Here is a 19577-nt window from a genome sequence, read left to right as displayed (position 1 = left end):
AAGGAAGGAAGGAAGGAAGGAAGGAAGGAAGGAAGGAAGGAAGGAAGAGGGAGGGAAGGAGGGAGGAAGAGGGAGGGAAGAAGGGAGGGAGGGAGGAAGATGAACATTTATTTTCAGGGTGATTTGTGAAACTTTTCACTACTGGTTTAGACTTTAATATTATTTGCAAAATGCTTTAGATGTTTTCTGGAAGGGTGTTGTGTATCATTTGATCGATGCTTCAATGAATGATATATTGAGTGAGCAACGTATAATGATGCAATGCAAAATACTTAGCACAATATGAAAAATGTATCTGAGGTACTCTCTCCAAATGTCTTATCACTTCAAAATAAACCTGTCTCAATTTGAAAGTGGTATTAGGAATTCATTTCTAAAGGAAAATTTGGAATCTTATCTCTGCTTTTCTTACTCAAATACACATGCACACAACTGTTACCAATACTATAAAATGATTTAACAACACAGCTTTCAATAGTACTTTAAGGCTTACATAGGATTTTTTTCCTCCCAACAATCCTGCTAGGTTGGTGTTGAAACAATTATGGTGATGTAACCACTTAGCTTACAGCAGTATTGAAAAGTAGCATGGTGCTATGGAAATGGTCCTGGATCTGGGCTCAGTTTTTGGCTCCTACATTACCCATGTGGTCATGAAGGTCATCCAACTTCTAGTGACCTCAATTTACTCCTTTGTACATTCAGCATTCATTCGTCCATTCATTCTTTCTTTTTTCTAGAGGCTATCAGGTTAGGTGACTTGTCCAAGGACACACAACTAGTAAGTGTCTCTGAGGCCAGATTTGAATTCAGGTCCTCTTGTCTCCAGGGCCAGTGCTCTATCCACTGTATCACCTAGCAGCATTCTTTTTATTGAATCATAGTACCCCACTTCAGCTTCCATCCATCTCTAACATTCTCTAATTTTATGAACTGATTAAGGTGAAGAAGAGCCCATGGAATGAAGGCAGAAAAACAGATTGAAACTGGCTGCAAATTAATGATATGCTCCAGATACTTAATCAATTAATTTCAAAAATCCAAATGGCCTCATAAACCTTCAAAGAAGGCAAACCCTGAAATATGAAGAGACATCACTTAAGCTAGGTCTTCAAGGACAAATAGGATTAGAATAGAGGAAAAACATGTCAGAGGACACAGAAATGACACAGAGGCAGGAAAGTATGAGTGTGTGCATGTGACATTGAATAGTCCAAATTGTCTTATCTATCCCAAACATGAAAGGGCACAGTATGAAAGCAAAGGTGGGTAGGAGCTAAGAGTATGAAAAGACCTGGAATGTTAGATTATGAAGTTTGTAGAGAACAGATCATAGGGCAGACTGGAGATGGAAAGACTGGTCAAGAGACCATTGCTGTGACTTAAAAGAATGGGAGTCAGAATGGCATAGGAAAAAGGAACATATTCGAAGAGTCAAAAGAACTGGCTTCAGGACCCAGTTCTGTGACATAGGGAAAGTCATTTCACAATTCTGGGCCTCCATTTCCTCATCTGTAAAGTGAGAGGGTTGAATCAGATGTTCTTTAAGACTGCTTTCAGTTCTAAGGTTTTGATATTACAAATGAGGCTGACAGAAAGAGATGATTAAGAATAGTATTATGGCAGAAGGAATAAAGCTATTATTACTGCTGATCAGACTCAGTTTTAGAGAGAGATTCTAAAGAGCTCAGATGACCACTAGTTGGGGATTCTGCAAAGGGCACTCTATTTTAAGTCTGGGTTGGGTTAGGTGGCTTCTTTTTTTTTTTTTTTTTGCTTTTTGGAGGGCAATTGGGGTTAAATGACTAGCCCAAGGTCACATGGCTAGTTTCTGTGTTAAGTGTCTGAGGCCGGATTTGAACTCAGGTCCTCCTGACTCCAAGGCTCGTGATCTATTCACTGTGCCAAATAGCTGCCCTGGGTTAGGTGGCTTCTAAAGATGCATCTGACATCCTCTGACTCAGAGTTAGGGGTCAATAAAACATCTAACTGGAGATTCCCCACAAGCAGCAAAAATGGGTCCTGAGCTCAGGGCAGAGATCAAAGGTATAGATATAAGTTAAAGCTATGGAAGTACGTGGCATCAGCAAGAGAAGGAGTATGGAAGGAAGAGCTTTAGTAGTTTTCTAATCATGTTTTGCTGAAGCTGTTAATAAAAACAATATACATTCCCTACAACAATATACACCTACAAAAAGTAGCCCGGTACAATGAAAGGTACTAAAGCCAAAATATGGAAGCCCGGTTTCTAGTTTTTGCTTTACTATTAACTATTAAACTTTATGAACTCACTGACTTCTCTTTTTTGACTTTGTTACCATCTTGGTTCAGACCCTCGTCACTTCACACTTGGATTACTGCTATGGCCTGCTGGTTAGTTTTTCTGTCTCACATCTTTCCTTACTCCAATTCACCCTCCACTCAGCAATCAAACTAATCTTCATAAGGCCTAATTCTGACCATGTCACACCCCTCTTCAATAAAGCCTTCTACTTCCCTATTGCCTCCAAGCTCAAATATAAAATACTGGCCTCTTTACATTTCTTCAAAAGTGACACTTCATCTACCAATTTCATATGCTGGCACTGGATGTCCTCCATGCCTAGAAAGTTGCCCTCTTACCTCCACCCGTTGGTTTTCCTGGCTATCTTCAAGACTCAGCTTAAATCTCACTTTCCGCAGGTCTTTCTTCACCCCCTCCCTTCAACGTGTTAGCGCCTTCCCCTCTAGAAATATTTTCAGTCTCTATTGTTGTTCAATCATTTCAGTCATGCCTTGACTATTCAAACCCATTTAAGATTTTCTTGACAAAGACACTGGAGTGGTTTGCCATTTCCTCCTCCAGGTCATTTCACAGATGAGGAAACTGAGGCAAACAGGGTAAAGTGACTTGCCCAGGGTCATACAGCTAGTAATTTTCTGAGGCCAGATCTGAACTCAGGAAGGTGAGTCTTCCTGACTCCAGGCCCAACACTTTATCCACTGCACCAACCTAGCTGCCCTACTCTTCATCTATCCTGTGGATGTTTTGTATACACCTAGTTATTTACGTGTTATCACCCCCATTTGAACCTAAGGTCCTTGTTTTTGCCTTTCTCCGTATCCTTACAACTTGGCATAGTGCACACAGAAAGCATACATAAAGGTATAAAGTATTTAATAAAAGTTTGCTGACTGACTAACTAATCCAAATCCCTCATTTTACAGATCAGGAAATCAATGTCTAAAAAGTCTAACTTCACTTGCCCAAGGTCACAGAAATAATAAAGAACAGAGTTGGGATTTGAACCCTGGTCTTCCAAATCTAGCATTCATTCTATAGAAACCACATTATCTTTTAAAGTTCCATCCACCTCTGACTTCTCTGACTCTGTGATGGATGAGGATGGAATAGAATGCTCAGGATGTTTAAGAAAGAGAAACAGATTGGAAATGTGGTGCAAATTAATGGTATCCCCAAATATTTAAGCAAGAAAGTTTTTTTTTAATTTAGCTCTTCCCATAAACATTCTGTGAAGTCAAACCTTGAAATATGACTGAGCTCACTGCAAAATAATAGATGTTTCTCCTTTAATAACTTTTCAGGATGCCAAACTTCTGGGAAGGCATAGAATTAACATTGAGACTGTGTTGCACATTGAAGAGAAAGAACCTAATCAATGCTTACCATTAAACTTTTAAATCTCCTATTTTCTGCAATGTGGAAAAAGCCATCTCTTGTTAAAATCTTGATGTGTTTTGCTTCATTATTGTACCTGTGGGCAATGCATAACTTATGAATATAAATGTGTTTTTAATCAGCCCAGATCAATAATTACCAGAGGGCATGCCCCAATAACATTACAGGAATTAATTCCAAAGACAAAATGTATACCTATGCCAATACATTGTTGACAGCTAATTAACAAAATACATTTACTAGAATATGGCTGAAGATGCAGCCAGCATCTAGAGATAGGGAAAAGATCACAAGAAAATGACACAAGGAGTCAATCTTTAAGTCAATCGCTAAACCACATTCATTTCCCAAGTCTCCATTAAGAATGGATGTAGAAACACCAAAAGAACCATCTAGTAATTTTCATAGCTAGAACCTGCTAACACAAATTTTCCATTAAAATGTCTGAACATGAAGGAAGTGTAATATACCAATTAGCAGCCCATATAGCATTTATTAGTTTTTTTCTAACAGATATTTTTATGTATTAATGAACTGTCTGGCTATGCATTACCACTAGTATAATTAGATCCCCCCCATTTTCAGCACCAGTACCAGTATTATACATATCAGACCGTCTAAGCATTTATGACCACAGGAAATTTGTAATTTCTGTAAAGTTCTTGTCCCACTTACTTAATGCTAATTGCGTATTCTCCTGACTCTTTGGTCCTGTGTCGCACAAGATAAGTACTATTTACCCGATTAATAAGTTCAGTCTCTGCCTGCAGTCTTTCCATTGCTCCTGCATACCTGTAAGAAACAATAGCAGACAGATACTGTGAATGTACTTAGACACAGCAGGGATTAAGACGATGCTTTTGTCCTAAAGCAGATCTGAGAGGTTTGTTAGTTCTCTCCTAATTGTGATTTCATTGTCCGATTCATTTTATATCCTTTACTTCCTTCCATCCACTCTTCAATCTAGCAGCACTGGCCTCCATACAGTTCTTCAAATATGACACATCATCTTCCAACTTTACGTCATAAAGTTAGGGGAATAAAAAGTGATGGGTTTTGGAAAAATCCTTCCCTTGAAACTGAAACTGAATAGATATTTATACAGGTCTGGAATAGTCTGGGTGAAAACCTGTTCAAATCAGGGACATCTACTGTACAACTTCTCTAAGTTACCTTCAATGGAGATAAGGTTTCTCAATCACGTAAAGCAGTCCTTCAACTAATCAACAGAAGATTTCATTTTTGGTTTTGGAAGACCTTCATAATTTGATCCCATTTTAGTCTTCTTACTCCCCACATTATGCTTTATGAGGCAGTAACCTCGGCTTCCTTGCTGTTACTTGCACAAGACACGCCATCTTCCATTATGTTTGCATTTTCATCACTTGTTGCTTATGCCTGGAATATTCTCCCTCCTTGTCTCTTTCTCTTGTCTTTACTGTCTTTCTCCAAGTCTCAGCTAAAATTCCACCTTCTACAAGAATCCTTTCCCAATCCTCCTTATTTTTAAAAATTATTTATTTTAACATTTTTTTAAATTGAATTTCAAATTCCCTCCTTCCTCACACCTCCTTCACCCACTGAAGAAGCAAGCAAAATGATATAAATTAAATATGTGAAATCATGCAAAACATATCACATTCCAAGCTCTCAGCTCCTTTAATGTGGAAGCTGACAAATCTTTTGTGATCCTAGCTATGGCTCCATGATATTTGAATTGTTTCTTTCTGTTTGCTTGCAAGATTTTCTCCTTGACCTGGAGTTTTGGAATTTGGCTATAATATTCCTGGGAGCTTTCATTTTGGGATCTCTTTCAGGAGGTGATTGGTGGATTCTTTCAATTTTTACTTTATTCTCTGGATCTAAGATATTGGGACAGATTTTTTTTATAATTTCTTGAAATATGATGTCGAACTGTTTTCCAGGTCAGTTGCTTTTTCAATGAAATATTTTGCATTTTCTTCTATTTTTCAATCTTTTGACTTTGATTGGGTTGTGTGTGTTAATGGAGTCATTAACTTCCACTTGCTCAATTCTTATTTTTAAGGAATTATTTTTCTTGAATAAGTTTTTATACCTTTTTCTATTTGATCAAATCTGCTTCTTAAGGAGTTCTTTTCTTCAGTGAATTTTTCTACAAATTTTCCATTTAACCTATTTCTGCTTTTTAAGGAGTTGTTTTCATCAGTGAATTTTTGTGCCTCTTTTGTCATCAGGCCAATTTTTAAGGTGTTATTTTGGGGTATTTTTATGTCTCTTTTATCAAGCTGTTAATTCTCTTTTCATAATTTTCTTGTATTACTCTCATTTCTTTTCCCAATTTTTCCTCTATCACTCTTACCTCTCTAACACTTCTAGGGATTCTTGTTGGTCATAGGTCCAATTAGCATTTTTCTCTGAGGATGTGTCTGTAGCTGTCTTCTTCTTAGTTTATATATTCATCTTCTCTGCCACCATAGTAGGTTTTTATGGCAAAGTTCTTTTTTGTTTTGCTGTTTACTCATTTTCTAGCCTATTCCTTGACTTTGAATCTTGTGCTAAAGTTGGGCTCTGCTCTTCTGAGCATGGGGAACTGTTCCAAGTTTCAGTCTTTTCCATGCTGCTGTTTTCTAAACTAGTTCTTAGGATCTTCAAGTTTTTGGTGCTTCCAAAGTGTTACAGTCTGGGGAGAGGTTTTCTTACTGCTTTCCTGGTGTGTTCTGATCTTTACCCAGATAGGGTCCCTGTTCCTCTGTAACTGCAAGTTCTAGCATTTCTCTTAACTCTGGAATTGTGACCAGGTCCCTGCTTTCCTGGGGCTGCAAGTGCTAGTGCTCTACACCACTCCAGAATTGCAACCAGGTCCTCTGCTGGTTTGTGACTGATGACAAGTGTCCCTCTTCACCCTGGAACTGTGACCCAGAAGTGCTTATGGACAATACTGTTGCCAATCAGTGCCAGCTAGACCCAATGTCAGCAAAAGGTCCCCTGTATTCTCTTTCTGACCAGATGCTCCATCCTCATACTATCTATAGGCTAAGAGTTCCTAAAGCTGCTGCTGCTGATACTCCTGCTATCACTACCCTTATGGCTGCCACTGGTAATCTCTCTCCACCTGTGTTGCTAACAGGAAACACAGTCTGCTTCCCCATGCAAAACAAGGACAGAAAAAAAAACAAAAATAAGACTAACCAGATAATCATTATTCTACGTCCACATTTTTGCACCTAAAGCAACATGCAGTACTATACCAATTCTCCAGAAAAATCTCCCACCACCATCACCACCTCGTAAAAAACAATTACTTCAAATACCTGGGTAATTCAGATAAAGTTACTTTTGAAAATAACTTTATCTCAATTATTTTCATAATTGCCTTAATCTCCCATTCAATTTTGCAAGTTCAAACCTGGCTATTGCAATTGAGATGGTCTAGCCCACAAGAAAACTTGATTTGACTGAAGGAATAATTATGTTAATAAGTTCTGAGATATTCATTTCCCCCAACTTGAAAATGATCATGTTTCAAGTCAAGGTGACTTTTTAAGGAGGAAATAAATCCAGGGCAGTTGAACATTGATGAACATTCATAACATCCAACAAGGAGTTAACAAGCAAATGTTATGAGTCCCTACTCCAGCTTTCACAAGGCTATTCCTTATGAAAGTATGTTTGACAAAAGTTGATATCTATCAGTTGGAGAATGGATAAATAAATTGTGGCACATGAATGTAATGGGACATCACTTTGCTTTAAGAAAGTATGTGTGTGATGAATACAGAAAAGCACAGAAAGATCTATACGAACTGATGCAGAGTGAAGTAAGCAGTCAAGAAAGCAATATATACAATGACCACAGTATAGAAGGAAAGGACAACCCCATCCCCCACCAATCACACACAACAATCAAAAGTGAATGTTGCAAAATTATAAAGAACAAGTAGGACTCAAAAGAAGAGCTATGAGACCCTAACTCAACTCATTCTTTTGCAGAGGTTAGAGGTCCATATGTATTGCAGAATGCATATATTTTCACACATTTTTAATGTATTAATTAATTGTGTTGATTTTTTTCTCTTTCTCTTTTTTTGCCTTAAAAATACTATTTGTTATATGGGATGGCTCTTTGGAAAGCAGAGGGAAGAATACTGGGAGAAAACTATGGTGAGATATATGTGTGTGTATATGTGTACTGGTACATACAAAAGATTGATAAAAAGTTTTTTAAAAGATGCAAAAAACAAAAGAAAATGCATGTTTGGTTCAGAGTTCTTTTTTTCTCTATTTGGAATGATCAGGAAGAAAATAATACTGAGCATCTCATATGGAATTTTTATCTCTCTTCATCCCTGAAAGATTCTTTCTTTATCCTCATCTTTCTGTGGCTGAAATAATAAGGGTCTTCAAAATGTTTTATTTCATTTGTCTTGTTAGTCATAAGCAGTAATATTATTCACTATAAGAGATCAAAATTACCATGAAGTCCTACATTTTGGCAAGCATACAATGCAAGAGTTATACAGGCTGCTCCCTTGTGCCCTGAATTCCCAGGCTCTTAATGGATTTATTTATTTTGTAAAGTGCATCTCATTTTCAGCCTCATTTAGTTTTTGCCTCTGAAATCATTACCTTTGTGACTGCAACACCCAGTAATGACATGGCGGTAATGACTAAGCTAGGATTCTTAGCCTGGGGTTCACAAACCACCAAGGGATCTATGGATAGATTTCAAAGAGTCCATGAACTTGGTTGGGAAAAAAAGTTACATCTTCATTTTCACAAACCTCTCACTGACATTTAGCATTTCATCCAATTACTTAAAAACATTTTTCTGAGCAAGGGTCCATGGGCATTATTAAATAGTGAAGGGGGTCCATGACAAACAAAACATAAGGACTCCCTAGAGTAGAGGAAGAAAAAGAAACTTTATCTTTCCATTATTATAGGTAGGTTTTTCCCCCAGAGATTTTCAACTTGATCATCTATGTTATTGACACTATTTTCCAAGTGTCTTACTCATTTTTTATTATGATTTCCACTTAGATTTCCAGGGAAATGAGAATCTCACTTTCATCCAGATGGAATATGGCACAGAAGAATCCTATTTCTGCCACTGTCTCATGTCAAACCCTTGAGCAACTTCAATTTCCAAGTTCCCTAGAGGGATCAGGGATAGCAGATAGCCAATGGCCAGAATGGGGCCAATGAAAAGGAAGGGTGTGGATCAGGAATACATTGCAGGTTCACTCAAAGTTGTTGTTAGCCTTGATTAAGCAAAAACAACTAGCTAAGATTATTGGATAAACACTCAAATAACCCAGGTAGCAACTATATGAGTAAACTGAGCTAGACCTGGGCAAATCTAGAAATTCCATTTGCTTTTCTATCTTTTAGCTTTCAGACCATTAAGAAAATATCTAGTTATTTTAAATAATGGGGATCTAGACTTTCAATGAACATTGACTGTGAAAAAAGGTTGGGGATTTTTCAGGGACAGAGACAGGAAGGCACCCAGATATTGCCTTTCCAGTGGAAGGGAAGATATCTGCTCTGCAAAGGAAGCCACTGATGAAAGAACAGGCACCTGAAATGGCATTTCTATCAGGACATTGAGGAAGGTCAAGCATAGAAAGTTTGCTGCTGCTCCAAAGGCTTGGGGTACTTGAAGGAATCAACCATGATTTGATGTAGGTTTGGGGACAGTTAAGACTGCACATTGGGTGCAAGCAAATCATGTTATGTGAGTCAGGGGGTGCCTGCAGAGGAGGAAATGGTGGAGGCTGTGGTGGGGTGGGATGGTGGCGTTCACAGAGACTTTCTTTTTATCTTTGTTGTAGTATGTGCATTAGGGAACGTCAGCAGAGGCAGAGGAGGAATAACCCATGGAGGTGGTGGTACTGGATATTTGATTCAGGCCAGGTCCATGGCACAAGCTCCTCATGCATAATCACAATAGCATCTCCCAGTATGGGTATAAGTGCAAAGATGACATCGAGTCCCACCTCCATTACTGTACCAAAATCATCCAGAGTATCCGGGTGTTCTATCCCATCTGATTTTTTAAAAATAGTGATTTTTCTGATATTTTAATCAACTATCTTTAAAAACATAACAGGTGTTTCAGAACCTGTTTTAGTCACTTTTGTTAAGCATGAAAATATATACCATTCTTTTTTCATCACTTTATAGGCTTGTGTGTGTGGTTTTTTTTTTTAATTCAAGGGCGATTTAGGATTACAGCACAAACAAAATTTAACTAAACATAGTTCTGGGACCTGTACTTCAGAAACTGCAAATCCTATATGGTTTATGTTCATCAATGCATATTTTAGAGTCAGTGCTATACTTACATAGGGATATTCATGTATACACTGGATATGGGGGGCTTTCAGGGATGCTACTTTTTTCTTGGGCTCTGATTCTATGATCTGATCAGTGTAGAGAGCTCAAAATGAAGAAATGCCCTCTCTTCATGAAGACCATCAACTCATAGGCTAGTTGGCTGGGGGTCAAAGAAGTTGTGCTTGTCCTTTGTTCTTGAAGAGGACTGTGACATCAGGGAGATGGTGACATGACTTGCAGTTGACTTTGATTTGAATGAGGAAGGGCTGTGCAAAGTCACCAGCCTCACTTTCTTCTCTAGAGCCATGTGGATCCAGTGACCAGATACTCATTGGGAAGACTGGAGATGGCTCTGGATGCAGTAGGAAACCCTGGCCCTTGTAGGTTAAGGTCTTTTCAGGTTCTCACTCTAAGTGAGGTAATGCCCATTCAGTGAATAGGCCTCCAGCCTACTCATGGGCCACTCAGCCTGTACATGTCAAGAGTCAGAACTTCAGCCCAGGTCTTCCTGACTTTGAGGTCACCTCTCCTGTCATGCCACAATTTCTCCTCCATTCTATACATACGCACACACAGAATAAAAGAATCTTAGATCTGGAAGGGGTTTTGGAACTCATTCTGTCCAAACTCCTGCCTGATGAACAAATCTGTTCCGTTTCTTACAGGTAGTTAGTTGTTGATCTAGCTAAATTAGTTGACCAAACAACAAATTAGTTGAACAGGCTTATAAACTTTTGTTTTTATTGTTCTGTCATTTTTCAGTCATGTCTGACTCTTTGTGACCCCATTTGGGGTTTTCTTGGCAGAGATACTGGAGTAGTTTGCCATTTTACAGATGAGGAACCTGAGGCAAATAGGGTTAAGTGACTCGCCCAGAGTCACACAGCTAATAAGCGTCTGAGGTCAGATTTAACTCAGGAAGATGAATCTTCCAGACTCTAGACCTACCATGCTATCCACTTTGCCATCTATTCTAAAAATTCAGATGTCAAATGAAATATATGTCATTGACTTGATTTTCCAGCCTAGTAAACCTAACAAAAATAGGAAATGACATTATGTTGGAAAACCTTTTCTTAGCAGCAACTTGAAAACACCTAGTTATCACCACTTCTTTTTTCAAAGGTGTACACAGTGCTGCAAATATTGCTTTAAAAATATCTCTTTCTGTCTCATTAGCATTTCTTTTTTCAAGCTTCAATTAATTTGCAACATTAACATTCTGGACACTATTCTGAAAAGTTTATGTGCATCTGTCTAGCACAGTATCTGGTACACAGTAGAAGCTTACTAAATACTTGCTGATGGCTTGATTCTGTCTTTTGTACAAGGTCTTTTGAAATCTAAGTTTATCAGACACCTCCCTAAGTATCTACACCAGACTTTTTAGGCTCTTCCTTTTTCACTCACTGAGATAAGTCACAATTATACTGTCAGATTTTTTTTTTAAATTCTTGAATTGGATCGTCTCTTTGAAATCTGTCTTTCTAAATCTAGGGTACACAGCTGGTATTTGAGTGTGTTCATTGTTCCCCTCCTCGGCAGTTATGAACCCCGTAGTCATACATATGATGCATATATACATACATACCGACATACCCTCTGACTGATTAATGGAAAGCAGAAAAAAATCTATAATCATAATAGCACTGTCCCCTGTATGTAAAAATATATTTAGAGGTTACAAATGCAAGTATCTACATCACCATACTCCCCCTTTCCAAAAATTCCACACTCTAAATTTATAGTAAATAAATTTATATATAAATAATCACAAAATATAGATATGGTAAATATATCACAAATAAAACATATTTTTAATACTTACCATGGCTGGCAAGAGTAGTCTACTGGTTTGGGCACCTATTATGTAAAAAAGGCAAAATAAAACAAAGTTACTATTGTAAGCATTTGGTCAGGAATGATGAATTCATTTTTATTGATCCTAGATCCAGTCAACCCAGGTCTTTATGACTTTGAGGTCACCTCTCCTTTATGCCACACTTTCTCTTCTGTTCTATACATATGCACTCATAGAATAAAAGAGTTGGAAGGAGTTTTGGTGGTTAAGAGCTTAGGGAGTTCAATCTCAGAAATATTTTTTGGAATATAGAGGAAAACAAGGCTAAAAGAAACTAAAATTCAAATCAAAGCAATGACCAATCTTGATGCTAAGGAACTAAAAATGAAGCATGCTAGGGTGGTGGACAACAGGTTCGGAAAGAGGCATATGCTGTCAGATAGAACCAATAAGTCCACTGATTTTACTTAACTGTCCTTAGCTTTTTTTGTTAATTTGAATGTAACAATATCTGGTAAGGGTTTGTTGGCTGGCTATAAAATCCCTGGGATATGAGACTGTTTCCAGTTTGGGAAGAGAGAAAACTACCAGGAGATCAGCCATCTGACAGGAGGTCAAGAGTTCTCGTGATTTGGTTATGGCAGGAGTTTTGGAACTCTTGAGGGGAAGAAGAGGACAAGAAGGAAGAGGAGGTGGTCATCCCACCATGGCAGCAGTGGGCATGGCAGGAGCTGATGTCTGCCACATCTTTGGTTCCCTTCAGAACTATGAGAAATGCATTCTATCTAGCCAGGAGAAGTGTGACCGTGCGTTTTATTGCTGTTGCCAACTTCAGTAGCAGGATGGATGGCTCCCTGGTGTCCTTTCGCAGCACAAAGGTGCTACAATGGGAGCTGCATAGAAAATCTTTCCTGGTACAGAGCCTGGGAACTCAAGCGTTAGCTGACTGCTAGAGAGTTGTGTTCTCTAACTGGGGGCATCATAGGAACCACTTCATGTCTATACTTAAAAATGAAGATTTATTGTGAATGTGACCATATTTTATAAATCTATCCTACAGACAAAAACCAGTATTATACAAGGTACACTATATATATATATATATATATATATACACATACATACATACACACAGACATACCCTCTGACTGATTAACCAGAAAGCAGAAAAATAGTCTATAATCACAATGGCACTGCCCTCTGTATGTAAAAATATATTTAGAGCTTATAAATGGAAGTTTCTGCATCACTATATTTCCCCTTCCCAAAAATTCCACACTCTAAATTTATAGTAAATAAATTATAATATATAAATATATACAACAATATTAATAATAACAGCTAGCATTTTTATAATGCCTAAAAATTTCATGTTATCTCATTTGATCCCATCATAACAATCCCTAAAGGTAGGTGCTATTATTATCTCCATTTTTCAGAGAAGGAAACTGATGCTGAGAGAAATTAAGTGACTTGCCCAGGGTCAAAATAGCTAAGAGTGTCTAAGGCTGGATTTCAACTCAGGTCTTCCTGACTTCAAATCCAGCACTCTATCCAATACACCACTTAGCCGGCTAATGATAGTGATGGTTTTTAAAAAAAAAAAAAAACCATCAATAACACATGAAAAAATTAGTATACAGTGCCATTCTTACCCAAAGGGAATTATAACATAGGCTGGGCAAATAGGACATAATTTGTGTGGCTGCTAGTATATCTCCAAGAGCAGAGGTGTTAAGTCAAATGTGTAGGCTGATGAAATTTACATAGTTATTTGTAAAGCTATTTAATTCTACTGAGAAAAAAAAAACAAAGATAAATTATGAATAAAGCACTAGACATTCTCTTCAGCTCAATGAGTAGAGATAATAATTGTTCACCACCATTACTGATGCAAATTCCAAACTTAGGTTTAAGAGTCTGACAGGGCCAGAATGCTAAGAAATATTCAGTTTTCTATTCTTCACCATGTGAATCTCAGAGAGAAAAAGCGAAAAACATTGTTTTCTGTAAATAGATCAAATATTCTGAGTGTCTAATTAAAGCTATCAAACAACCACAACAACTAGAGGGCAGAAGGGCAGTCAGAAATTAACATTATTCATATGGTAATCAAAATATCTGCTGACTTAGACTCTTTATGGCAAAGAGGAGGGGGAAAGAGCTTATAAACACCTAAAATAAAGACTGGGATACAGATAAGCTATTCTGATGACTCAGCCATTTTTCATTTATTCCCGAAGACTTTTTATATATGCATTCTATGCTATTCCTGGGCATTTTGATATTGGATGGTTATGAAGATTGTTACACTTGATAATAATAGTGAAAGTTATAGCACTTTGAAAATCTGATCGATGTTACCATGTCATTGGCTGAATCATTTGTCATAATAGGATATTTATATTTTGCCCTTCTAGGTTAAGAGTTGGGCAGAATCAATTTATCTCTCTGGGCAGAATATCCCTTTGGTTACTAACAATAAAATTGGTCTGCACTATATACATCACTCATTTTTATTTTACTACATGCCAACTATGACAACCTTGTTTTAGCAAGTGTCTACATATAAGCTAATATATTCGAAGTAGATAAAAAACCCCGAATATTCTATCTTCAGATTCTAATAGTAGCTATCTTATGCTAAATTTATTTCAGAAATAGAAAATAATCTATTCCACTATTGCTCACACAAGTATTAATGATGATAGCTATATTCATAACCTATAAAGTACTATACAAATGTAGGCTATTAGATTTTCAATGTTATTATTCATAAATGTAGGCTATTATAATCATGGCCTACATTTATGTACTACTTTATAATTTACATGCATTATCTCATTTGGTCCTCAAAAAGAATCTATAAGGTAGTTAGTGTGACACAGATAGGTACTGGGACTGTAATTTATTTCATCGGTATAAGAAAGTCCTGATGCAGCAACTTCATCTACCAAAGCAGGTTGGTACCTTTTCTACAGCATATAATACCTCTGCTAGGTCCTGATGAGTGCCAAGGATGAATCCTCCTAAAATGAATTCCCACTATTCTAAATTATCATTATATGAAATAGGGTCATTGGTTCCAAACTATTGGAAATAACTAGTGTGAATTCCAATAATGTGACCACTTCACGGGATTTCTTATTCATACTAATTTGGACCAAGAGAGTTGCATAGGGCACAGAAAAGTTAAGTAACCTGTCTAGGACCATATAATCAGTACGTGTGAGAGATGTACTAGGCCTTCTTAGTTCTTCAAAGTTCTATGTTATACTGCCTTTTAGGATGATGAAAACTTTATTATCTTTATTTTATAGATAAAGAAACTAAGACTTGATATAGAAAGTGATTTGTCCAAGGACATACAACTTAAAATCTCAGGGCCAGAACTGAAGTGCAAGTACAGGGTCCTTCAATTCAACAAACACTTTTTATGCACCTAAAATGATTAGTCTCTGGAATACTACAAAAGAAAAACCCTACCTCTATTCAAGGATTTGACATCACAGTAAAGGGATACCGTATGTATACAAGAAAATGGAAAACATGGAAATGAATAAAAATATTTTCAAGAAGGAAAAAGCATCTATTATTAACATTACTTTTTAGACATAGTGCTAAAAATACTAGGTATAGCAATATGATAAGAAAAAGAAATCAAAGAATAAATACGGCCAAAGAGAAAACTATTGTTTGGAGTGTATTTTTGCAGATAATATGATGGTTTATCCAGAGAACCCTCACAAATCAATTTTAAAAATTAAAAAAATTCAGCAGTTAGAAGATATAAAATATATCTACATTAATCTTCAGCATTCCTGCATATTATCAACAAAACCCAGAAAGAAATAGAAAAGTGAATCTCATTTATTCAGTATAAGTACAGAATGTATAAAATATTTTACAATCTATCTACCAAGACATACCAGGGAACTATATGAATACAACTACAAAATATTATTTACATAAAGACAGAGCTAAAAAAAATTAGAATAACTTTAATTATTTAGGGCTTAGTTATGCCAATATACTAAAAAATGACTAATTTATTTATTCAGTGCTATAACCATTCAAACAACCAAAGGATTACTTTATAGAGTTAGAAAAAAATAACAAAATCCATATGGAAGAATGAAAGTTCAAGTATCTCAAGGAAGATAATAAGGGGAGGGGCCGGGAGTGGGGGAAAGAAGGGAGTTTGGCATTACCAGGTCTCAAGCTGTACTACAAAGCAGTCAATCTTCAAAAGTATTAGGTACTGGTTAGAAAGTAGAAAGGTCAACCAGCGGAATAAATTAGGCATAGAGCATACAAAAGCAAATGGACACAGTAGACTACTGTTTGGTAAATTCAAAGATACTACTTACTGGGGAAAAGACCCACTATTTGACAAAAATTGCTAAGAAAATTGGAAAGCAGTCTGGCAGAAATTAGGTAAAGACAAATATCTTACACAATATGCTAAGAAAACAGATATATATATATATAAATATACACACATATACAAAATGTATATGTGTATGTATGTATGTATATGTGTGTATGTGTATGTATATATGACAGATATAAAATATGATATAATAAGCAAATTAAAGGTTTAAGAAATAAATTACTTATCAGATCCATGAATAAAGGAAGAATTCACAACCAAATGAGGGATAGAATCACAGAAAATAAAATGGTCAATTTTGATTACATAGGTTTTTTTTAATTGTGCAAATAAAACCAATGTAATTAAAATTAGAAGGGAAGCAAGTAACTGGAGAAAAAAATCTTCAGAGGAAGGTTTTTTTCTGATAAAAGTCACATATTCAAGATGTATAAGGAACTGATTCAAATTTATATGAATAAAAGCTATTCAATGGCTGAAGGATAAAATTAAGCAGTTTTCAAAGGAAGAAACCCAATCTATCAAAAACCATATAACAAAGTGTTTCAAATCACTAATAACGAACGATGTGAATCAAAGCACTTTTATGGCAAGCTCTCGAGGTTCCACCTCACACCTTTCAAACTGGAAAATTTTTTTAAAAAAGGAAAATGGCAAATGTGGGAGGGGCTGTTGGAAAACATGGGCACTAGTTCACCACTGGTGGAACTGTGAATTAATTATTCTGGAAAACGATTTTAAAATATGCTCCCCTAAATCACTAATCTCTGCTTTCTCTTTGATTCAGTGATACAATTACTAAGCCTGTATCACAAAAAAAGATCAAAGAAAGAAGAAAAAGACCCATATGTACAAAATATTTATAATAACTCTTTTGTAGTAGAAAAAAACTTTTAATTAGGGTGGCTCCTCCTTAGTGGGGAGGTTAAACAGTAGTTATAACATATGAATGGAATGGGGTATTGTTGTACCATAAGAAATGATGAAATGGACAATTTCACAGAAACCTGAGAAAACTTGTTTGAACTGATGCAGAGTAAAGTGAGCAGAAGAACAATTTATACAATAATAAAAAAAAAATCTTTGAAAGACTTTATTATTCTATTCAATGAAATCACAAGCTATGACTCCAGAGGACCAAAGTTGAAACACGCTAACCCACCTCCTGACAGAAAGGTGATGCACTCAAAATGCTAAGTGAGGTGTGTATTTTTAGACACGGCCAATGAAAGAATTTGCCTCACTTGACTAGGCATATTTGTTGAGAGGATTTTAATGTTACTGTTTGAGGTGGGAGAGTGTGAGAAAATAAATGCTTTATGGGCAAAAATAAACTAAAAAATTTCTATTAAACATAACAAAATAAAGAGTGCTAATAATTGGGGAGAAGGTATAGAAAGGCTCAGTAATCACTCACCTAGAATGAACTGTATTGAATTTGTAGTACACAATGATGTCTTTCATTTTCAGAAGAGTTACTGGCTTGTGATTAAAATCCAGTTTCTCAGGACCCAGGTTCGGTTCTGGCCTCAGACACTGAACACCCACACAAAAACTAGCTGTGTAACTTTGGGCAAGTTACGAGTCCCTCCATTTCCCCAAAATATCTTCTACCTCACGTATAAAAGAAAATCATTTATGGTGGTCTCAGGACAACCCAGAGCTTTTAGGAAATTACAGCAGCTACTCTTTAAGGAAAATCAAAATGACAACGGTGTTCATCAACACTTAGAGTTTTTCAAAGTCTTATCTCATTCAGTGCTCCCAGTCACCCCACAAGGTGGGCATTGCATATATTATCCCTACAAATAAAGATGCTCCATACTTTGTGGGTGGGCAGCCAGCTAGTAGTACAGGCAGGAACTGTCCACATGGAGAATTAGACTTTACTTACTTGTAGGTGCTCTGCCCAAAGGAACATAAATTTTGATCACTGAAACCTCACAAGATATCTTGGGATTTATGGGATAGATTTTTTTTTCTCTTCCCAACTTATTTAATCTATTATTAAAAAATAACTGGGATGGGGCAGCCAGGTAGCACAGCGAGTAAGAGCACCAGCTCCAGTGTTGGGACGACCTGGAGATCGAATCCCGGGCTCAGACACTCAGTCAGCACCACACCCAGAAATAACTGGCCGTGTAACCTTGAGCAAGTTACTTAACCCTGATTGCTTAAAAAAATAAAAAAATAACTGGGAAAAAAAAATAACTGGGACAATGAACTTTTTCACTCCATGTAGTTTCATTTATGATTTCTTTTTGTTTGTTTGTTTTGGAGGGGGGAGGGCAGGGCAATTGGGGTTAAGTGACTTGCCCAATGTCACTGGGCGAATAAGTTTTAAGTGTCTGAGGTAGGATTTGAATGCAGGTCCTCCTGACTCCAGGGCCTGTGCTCTATTCACTGTGCTACTCAGCTGCCCCTCATTTATGATTTCTTAAAATAGAGCTCTGGAAAACCAGGTTTTGATAAAGCCCCTTGGGATTCAAAACTCAACCATGCCTTAAACCCATATCACTGACTCTCAGTGATTGGCCAACAATTCAAGGCTCCCTTGGTCATTGGGTTTTGATGGCTCAGAATGAGTGTAAATAGCAATTGTTTCTGTTCTGGAAAGAAACCCTGAGGGTCTTCTCCTCCCAGTTTGATTTTTTTTTTTTTAAGTAGGCAATCTAGGCCATCTTTTGCCTCATTTCTTACCTAGCCTTCAATCACTGAATGGGTGCTGCCTCAGACAAACTGAGCCCTGGGAAAGACCTTAGCTTAAAAAGGTCAAGACCTCCCATTACATCTGGGGTCATCTCCAATCTTCCTGATCTATGCCTTGCCACTGAACTCAGATCACCCTGGAGAAGAGAGTGAGGCTGGTGACTTTGTACTGCTCTTAAATCCAACCCACTTGCAAGTAAAGACATCACCCTTCTAATGTCATTGGTTCTCAAGAGGTAGGGAAGGGATTCAAGGCTCACTATCTCCTGTCTTAGAGTCTAGAACTCTTGCCCTTGCACTCTGATTCCTCTCATTAGTCAGCATTCTGAGGAGGACTCCCAGAACCCCCACCTGAACAGCCAGTGAAGGCACAAAACAGTGGCAGGCCTCCCAGGCTCTCTCTATCAGAGACTCATCCAGCTCTCCTGAGACTGTTCCCTGGCCTGTATTCCCTGTATTTTCCCAAACAAGTCAATATATATTAATGGCAATATATGAACTCAAAGGTATGAAAAAGATAATGTTCTCTAATGAATCTCTCTACACATCTGTCCTTGGACATGCCCTAGATTTCTGTCACAGTGTTTAATTTTTCAATGGGCCTGAATATTTCATCCATGTAAGGGAGACAAGTTCTTTCTTCTATAGTATTGATGCACATAAAAGCCTTCTCT

The 19577-nt window shown here is 37.1% G+C and overlaps 1 protein-coding gene across 1 annotated transcript in view; it reads right to left on the bottom strand.

Annotated features, from left to right (window-relative positions):
• Positions 1-19577, bottom strand: part of VAV3 (vav guanine nucleotide exchange factor 3) — a 457197-nt gene that overhangs the window by 33013 nt on the left and 404607 nt on the right. The window contains exons 22-24 of the mRNA XM_069090495.1: positions 11829-11863; positions 4355-4471; positions 3668-3755 (exon numbers count right to left, since the gene is read on the bottom strand). Of these exons, the coding sequence (XP_068946596.1) occupies positions 3668-3755; positions 4355-4471; positions 11829-11863 (240 nt within the window). The remainder of the gene's footprint in view (positions 1-3667; positions 3756-4354; positions 4472-11828; positions 11864-19577) is intronic.

Source organism: Petaurus breviceps, unplaced genomic scaffold (genome assembly GCF_028583685.1).
Source record: "Petaurus breviceps papuanus isolate PSGF00001 unplaced genomic scaffold, PetGlider_PUasm1.0 186, whole genome shotgun sequence".
Classification (NCBI taxonomy): Eukaryota; Metazoa; Chordata; class Mammalia; order Diprotodontia; family Petauridae; genus Petaurus; species Petaurus breviceps.
The sequence above is the reverse complement of the archived record's forward strand: the minus strand, read 5'-3'. Positions and strand labels throughout refer to the sequence as shown.